Here is a 7495-nt window from a genome sequence, read left to right as displayed (position 1 = left end):
TCTCTAGATCAACAGACCCAGCTGTTCAGACGTATAACCTCATTAAAAAGATTCCTGATTCTGCATTGATCTGATCAATAAATCAAGTGCAAATGTTATTGCTGCCGATCTTTTCATACTACTTATTTTGGACCTGTCAATGGCTAACAATTTCCCTTACCTATAAGCTAGTCAGCGAATACAATTACCTCCAATTCTAACCCCTTTTTTTTACATATCTTTAATAGAAGTCTATTGAAAATTCCTAATATTATTCTAGGTTCGAAAACCTTTCCATTGTTTTTCGGTCATGTCGTCATGTATTCAATTAGGTCCTTATAGAAAATTATGAGGGATTTATCACCAAGTATACACAGTTCGAAATTATATTAAGAAACACTGTGTTGTTGCTGCAATTTTCAAAACTCTTGTTTTCTATATGTAAACATATTTTTATTTGAATTTTATTTTTATAAAAAGTACTTTCTTCATTATATATGCCTAATAATGTTATACATTGTGTTCGCTTAATTATTGAATTGAAAAAAGTCCACTTGTAAATCCAATAGAGGATTCGCCGAAGTATTGTCAACCACATTTGGCAATGTCTCTTTCATATGTACCGCTTCGACAGCATTATCACTGACATGATCAATATGTGGCGGCAAAAGATTGGCTACCACTGTTGTGGTATTGGTATTTGAGGTATCGCTAGCACACACCGCAGTAGTTTGAATTTTTCTAATATCCGTTTGTACCAAATCATCAACGGCTCTCAATAGACTTTCTTCGGAGGGTGGCAAAAGTTTACCACCAGCTGATAAATTTAATTTCTGAGCAGCTTCATCGGTTAGGGTGTCGTCGAGGGTAATCGATAGATTTGTGTAATCTAAACTGCGGGTATTTAAATTTGTTGGTAATGATAATGTGGACGTCTGATGGTTATGAGAATTATTATTGTCTAGTAGTTCCGATTCAATGGGATGATGGGACTCTATGGCAGTCATATCTAGGGCATATTGTCCTTCGGGTATACCCAATAGTTTGGAACATTTTTGATTTACAAAATGCAAACCGGATGTGTTGCGTATTAATCGGGAGCTTCTTAATTGTAATTGTTCCACTAAATCATTCAGTTCGGCTAAGAAGAGATCAGCCTTCTGATCTTCATTCAGTTGTTGAGATCGTTGCAATTTATTGACGAGAAAACGAAATAATGATATATCTTCAGGATCTGAAGATTTCATAGATGACTGGGCCGCATCTGTAATTTGATTACTTTCAGATGTTTGGTGGTTGTCTGCTACGGTTGGAACTTTTATATGGTCAGGATGTTGAGCAAAATGTCTTTGCAGTCGTTTACCCAAAAATATTTTATGGCAAGTTGGACATATTGCTTCAGAAGGAACTTTTCGTTTAGGTGGTGGTGGTGATGGTGTTGCTGAGGGATTATCATTATCGATAACAGAGTCAGACTCAGTGGCAGTGGAAAGAGTTTTGCTGGGAGATTTGAGAATGCTGGCATCTACTTTACTATTGTGATATGACGTGTCTCTTAAATCATTTAACAAAGTTGGTAGAGACTCTTCTGTTGGATTTTTAGTAGAATGTGATTCCAAAGTAGTTTCCATTCTGGTGGATGGTATTCTAACCAAACGCCCCGATCTAGTTCTTGAATGTGGAATAAGTTTATCTACAGGTTTTTGCGGATTTTCAGTTTGTTGGACTACTGTTTCGTCTTTAGGAGATGTTTTAGTATTGTTTGAAGTATCTTCATCTTCTTTCAGCCTTTTTCTTGGTCTACCAAGTTTGACGGGCTTTTTATCTTTGGTTGCACTCTCATTTCTGGTACTAATTTTTGACTCACTTCCCAAGGATTTCAAATCCAACATATCTGGATGACAAAATCTATAAATAGTTTTTTGATTTGTTCGATGATGTGTCCTAACAATTTCATTGTTATTACGATCAATGACAATGTGATCACGTTTTGCCAGCTTTAAAATATCACATGCCAAACGATGCAGATTATCCAATTCTTTTGGCACATTGTCTACTGATTCATCCAGTTCTTTAGGATCTTTTTCTTTTGATTTGTTTGCATTTTCTTCCCTTGGCACACTGCCTACTGATTCATCCAGTTCTTTAGGAGCACTATCTTCTAATTTATTTACATTATCTTCAGGTGTGAATGTCCTCTCCTTCTTCTCTTTAGTTTCATGTTTAATTTCGTTTACAGATTCTGTCACCTTACGTATTGGATTATGTGATCCACTTTCATCGAAATCATATAAACGTTCAAATTCTTTATCTCTTATAATACATCCACTTTTCTCCAAAGTCGTAATGAAAACATTTAATTTTTGTTGTTGTCTTCTTTTGCGTTCATGAGCATCAACACCCTCTATACGTTTATATATGCCCGGCACCATAAACTTTGAACTCAGTGGCTGTAGTCGATCATGTTCCACAGAGAATAGTAAAGAATCTTCGCCCAAAAGACTTTGTGTTTCAGAGGCCAATAGAAAATCCTCACTATGTGGAAAGAAATCCAAATTGAAAGATTCTGTGGGTTTTGTTTCGTCTGCCTTTTTAGTTTCAATTTTCTTTTGTTGGTCTTCTTTATTTGATTCGTTGGAATATTCTAAATTCTGAAAATAAAATAAAAAGGTGTATTATGTTAGGATCAGATTTCAATAAACATTTTAATTAGGATCAGATTTTTAAGAAATTAAGAAAAAATATTCGTTTTGGGGATACGGTGGATAAGAGAACGTCGTTAACTTGGGCATTAAGTAGACATTCAAAATAAAAAATTCGATTGGGACTTTTATATGATGGCTAGGGCATGATCAATTAGTACCTTGAGCATACGGAAATACTCAAAAATTTGATTGCAAAACGTGGGACCAATTATAATCCAAAATAGCGAAATGAAGCCACTCCCTATTGTGGAAGGATAAATGCCAAAGGAAAGCGATTATAAGAGTTCTAGTTATAATTATAATCCCACAATTTATTTTCAAAGAGGCATTCTGCTCTCTAGCTCTTTACAGCAAACAAGACAGAAGTACACCTCAGGCAGCATTAAACGTGATTCTAAATTTCAGGTCCCTGGACTATTTAGTAAGCCTTTAAGCAATTAGATGTGGCCAGAAATTAAATGACACTGTAGCGTGGTCATAGTTTTCACAATGGTGATCAACCTCATTTTTATTACCAAATAAGACATTTTTTAAACATGTCTTCTACAGTAAAAATCTCACATGTTTACTCTATTTCCTCTATTTCCTTCCGCATCTTCTCTCCTTTTCTATATATTCAAAAAATCGAGAAAACCAAAGGTATCCGAGTGAAACAACCGACCATACATATATATCGGTTTAAACAAATCTATGGAGTATATCTTTATATCATGTAGCCAATATATAAGTTTTGGCTGGAAACCACATGTCTCTCCTATGACACTTTTTATAATTCCTCTATTATTTAAGCTCCACGTCTACCGGTCGTCAAGGATTCGGTCGAAATACTTGATATCTAGAAAAAGCGGAAAATTATAATTTAATATTTGTGGGATATAATTCAAGGCTATTGTATTGGCTCAATTTGACAATAATATAATTGCCGGTGCTATTATAGAGGTATTAGAACCTCACAGTAACACTTCAAGAATGTTATTTTCATATTCTGGCCTCTATACATAATCAAAGGTTCACTCGGAGACCGACCATATATTAAACTAACCTTTGGGGTATATATTTACATCCAATACATCATCTATTTTTTAAACTTCACGTCTACCGGTCGTCACGGATTTATTCGTTCCTTGGTATCCATTACAGGGGTATTATAACCTCACTGTCACTCTTGAAGTATGTCATTTTCACATTCTGGTCTCTATACAAAATTATCAACATTATATACATATATATATATATATATATATATATATCGGCAACACCGACTTGTTTAGAAGACGACCTTCTCCCAAGCGGATGTCACATTACAACATAAAGGGACAATTTGGAACATTTAAAAATTTTTCTTTGACAAAGAACAAAATGCAAGCCAAGCGGCTAAAATTGTAAATGGTGTTTATGGTTCGATACTGTAACAGCCAATTATATTGAATTTTGGCTACGTATATTCCATTCATAAATTTTTGATGTTGAAGATGCACTTCGCACAGGTAGGCCGGTGTCGAAAATGTCGATAAAATCAGAAAAATTATCGAAGTTTACGGCATGTTAGCAGTCGTAACAGGGATGTTAGCAATCGTAGCCCAAGAGCTAAACTGCTAAAAATGTTTTAAACCATTTACAATTGACCAGATTTGACACCAAGCGATTATCATATTTTTCTTGCATTGCAAAATTTCTTTAATGAATATTGGTATCTAGGGAGGATTGTGAAAATCAACGTTATTTTTTTGCAAATATAGAGCAGGACTTCTATGACAGAGAATTATGGAGTTACCTTTAAAATTGCAAAAATCCTAAAACAAAGCGGTGCATATTTGGTCCAAGTCGGACATTTCGAAGCATGTTAAATAAAAGTTCATATAAAATAATGAATTTTTTTTTTCCAACATAATGTGTATGTAATTATTAATGAATCGAGGTAATTATCCTAAGAATCTAACAATGATGTATAAAGGGTAATAGAACATGAACTTTTGCAAATTTCCTTACAAAAGTTGACGATTTCACGTTTCCTCTTTCATGTCTGATTCCAACATTTCAAAGAAGACTTCCACTATCAAGATTGAACTTTCGATGTTCACCTTCTCAACGGGGATTATTGAATGGTCCAGGATATAGATTTAATTTAGCCATGTATCCTAGTCCGTCTATCATGTAGTTTCACACATTAGCTCTTGAAAAGTATCGGCTTTAATTTCTGGCCTCTCTGAAGAAGATTACGATGAAGATCTATCCGACAAATTAACGCACAAAGACCGGAAACTTTACATTTATTCTGTTGCAAGTCCGTGATGACTTCATTTGGATTATAATAGTCATGTCCTAAAGGTATCAACATTTTTTTTTTACAATTTCTAAACATTTTAATATGACCCCGAATTGAATTGTGTAGCACAAGTTTAACCTTGCAATAGATTCTATTTCCAATAACTTTACTTTGAATTATAACAAGTATTCAGAAACACAAGACTGAAATACAATAGCGGTATACGGTTACAGAACACTTTTATAAAACTAAATAATTCACAAATTATTCCCTCTCACCTTATTAAATTTCAGCAAATGTTCAATTTCTTCAAAAATATTCGTAGTTTCCATTTCCTTTTCCATAGATAGAATCTCGTTTTCATGATTTCCAGCTCCATTCTCTGCTCTGTCACCATTACATGCAGATTGTGAACAAACATCTTTATTTAGAAATGCATTGACGTCCAGCGTTATTGACATTAATAATAATTAAATAAAATAAATTAATTTTCTTATTTGACAAAAATATGAAATGTGTGTAAAATGTTTGTAAAAAAAGATGAATGACAAAGAAACGGATAAATAAGGAGAATCAAAACAAAACGAACAATAACAATAGGGATTTAGAGATTGCTTTAATTTCTCGGCATGTTAGGGTTATAGAAATCGTTTTTAGACCAAAAAACATCTGAAACAGTAATGCCAATAAAAATGCATTGTTCATGTATTGTTAATAGATAAAATAAAAAGAAATTTCATATTTACTGTACGACTTGAAATATGCACAAAAAAAAAAAAAAAAATAATAATAATGATTGTGTCAAATATAAAAACATATGCGCAACGGGCTGTTGTATTTATCTGCCATTAACTAAAAACGCGAAAAATGAGCGAATGATTATATTTTCTGTCCGTCTGTCGACAATAATGTCTACCAATAATTAAGACATTTTGCATGTAGTACAATCGATCATACCCTTCACCACACTGTGGTACAGGGTATTATGTCTTTGTGCATATGTTTGTAACAAGCAAAAGGAAACGAGATAGACACATGGTTCTTTTTGAGAATATGCATAGAATCACTTTCTAAGTCGATTTATGCATGTCCGTCCGTCCGTCTGTCCATGTTAAATTGTAAACAAAGTACAGGTCGCATTTATGATCCGAATTGGATGAAATTTGGCATAGGTCACTTATTCGGCCCAAGGACGAACCCTATTGAAATTAGGAAAAATCGGTTCAGATTTAGATATAGCTCCCATATATATATTTAACCGATTTAATGTAAACGGTCCCTATATATCTTTAGATTTGCACGAAATTTGGTACAGCCTAATCATTTAGGTCTAGAATGATGTCTGCCAAGTTTCGTGAAAATCGGTCCAGATTTAGATATAGCTCCCATATATAGTTTCGTCCGATTTCATGTAAATGGTGCCCCAAAGTCCTTATATATCTTTTGATTTGCACGAAATTTGGTATAACGTGCTGAATTAAGCCTAGAGTGATGTATGCCATGTTTGGAGAAAATCGGTCCAGATGTAGATATAGCTCCCATCAGCAACGTACACAGGATTTCATTTCGGGGGGGGCCCGGTAGTACAAAATGAAAAAATTCGCTGTTGCAAACATAAATTTACTGTGAAAAAAATTCATTTCGGGGGGGCCCGGGCCCCCAGGGACCCCACCCCCCCCCTGCGTACGTCCCTGGCTCCCATATATAGTTTGGTCCGATTTTATGTAAATGGTGCACCAAAGTCGCTAAATATCTTTCGATTTGCACGAATTTTGGCATAACGTACTGAATTGAGTGTAGAATGATGTCTGCCAAGTTTGGAGAAAATTGGTCCAGATTTAGATATAGCTCCCATATATACTTTCGTCCGATTTCATGTAAATGGTGCACCAAAGTCCCTATTTATCCTTCGATTTGCACGAAATTTGGCATAACGTACTTAATTGAGCCTAGAATGATGTCTGCCAAGTTTGGTGAAAATCGGTCCAGATTTAGATATAGCTCCCTTTTTTATAGATTGATTTTAAGTAATTGACTTACTAAGGAACCAATAGGAACAAAACGTTCTGAAATTAGTATAACCTAACCTGTGACAAGTTTGTTTGAAATCGCTCAATATTTGGATAGAGCTTCCATATATATTTTCGCCCGATTTCAAGTAAATTGGGCATCAAACTCCTCATGTTAGTCAGATTGACATCAGATTTTGCACAACGTACAAAATTGAGCATAGAATTACGTAGTTGCGTTTTCTAGAAGTACAGACATAGCCCAACGGATGACCTATTTATATTTGTTTGAAGTCGATTGACATACTTTATGGATAGATCTAGGTAGATTCACATTTAGATAAATATCACATTTTTTCATCCAATTTTATGTTATAGTCCTTTTTAATATACCCATAGTGGTGAAGGGTATCATATAGTCGGCCCCGTCCGACTTTACTACTTTCCTTACTGGTTATTAAATTGGAAACAATCCCAAAAGTTGGACTACAGACAGGTGAATGTGGTTAAATTGGTTTTATCAGTTATCCGGTGAT

The 7495-nt window shown here is 34.5% G+C and overlaps 1 protein-coding gene across 1 annotated transcript; it reads right to left on the bottom strand.

Annotated features, from left to right (window-relative positions):
* Positions 1-506: 506 nt before the first annotated feature.
* On the bottom strand, positions 507-5411 carry LOC133326206 (uncharacterized). Its single transcript, XM_061534885.1, has 2 exons — positions 5229-5411; positions 507-2630 (listed from the first exon to the last, which is right to left on the bottom strand). The coding sequence occupies exons 1-2, from the start codon at positions 5409-5411 to the stop codon at positions 507-509; spliced, it is 2307 nt and encodes a 768-aa protein (XP_061390869.1).
* Between the last annotated feature and the right edge of the window lie 2084 nt (positions 5412-7495).

The sequence above is a fragment of the Musca vetustissima genome, unplaced genomic scaffold (assembly GCF_032173495.1).
Source record: "Musca vetustissima isolate MV318-11 ecotype Yass unplaced genomic scaffold, APGP_CSIRO_Mvet_v1 utg27108, whole genome shotgun sequence".
NCBI classification, from domain to species: domain Eukaryota; kingdom Metazoa; phylum Arthropoda; class Insecta; order Diptera; family Muscidae; genus Musca; species Musca vetustissima.
This window is presented reverse-complemented; position numbering and strand designations above follow the sequence as displayed.

Coding starts and splice junctions, on each gene's coding strand:
- LOC133326206 (XM_061534885.1), bottom strand. CDS start 5,411: ATGTCAATAACGCTGGACGTCAATGCATTTCTAAATAAAGATGTTTGT. Junction 2,631..5,228: donor ATTTGCTGAAATTTAATAAG/GTGAGAGGGAAT, acceptor TTTTATTTTCAG/AATTTAGAATATTCCAACGA.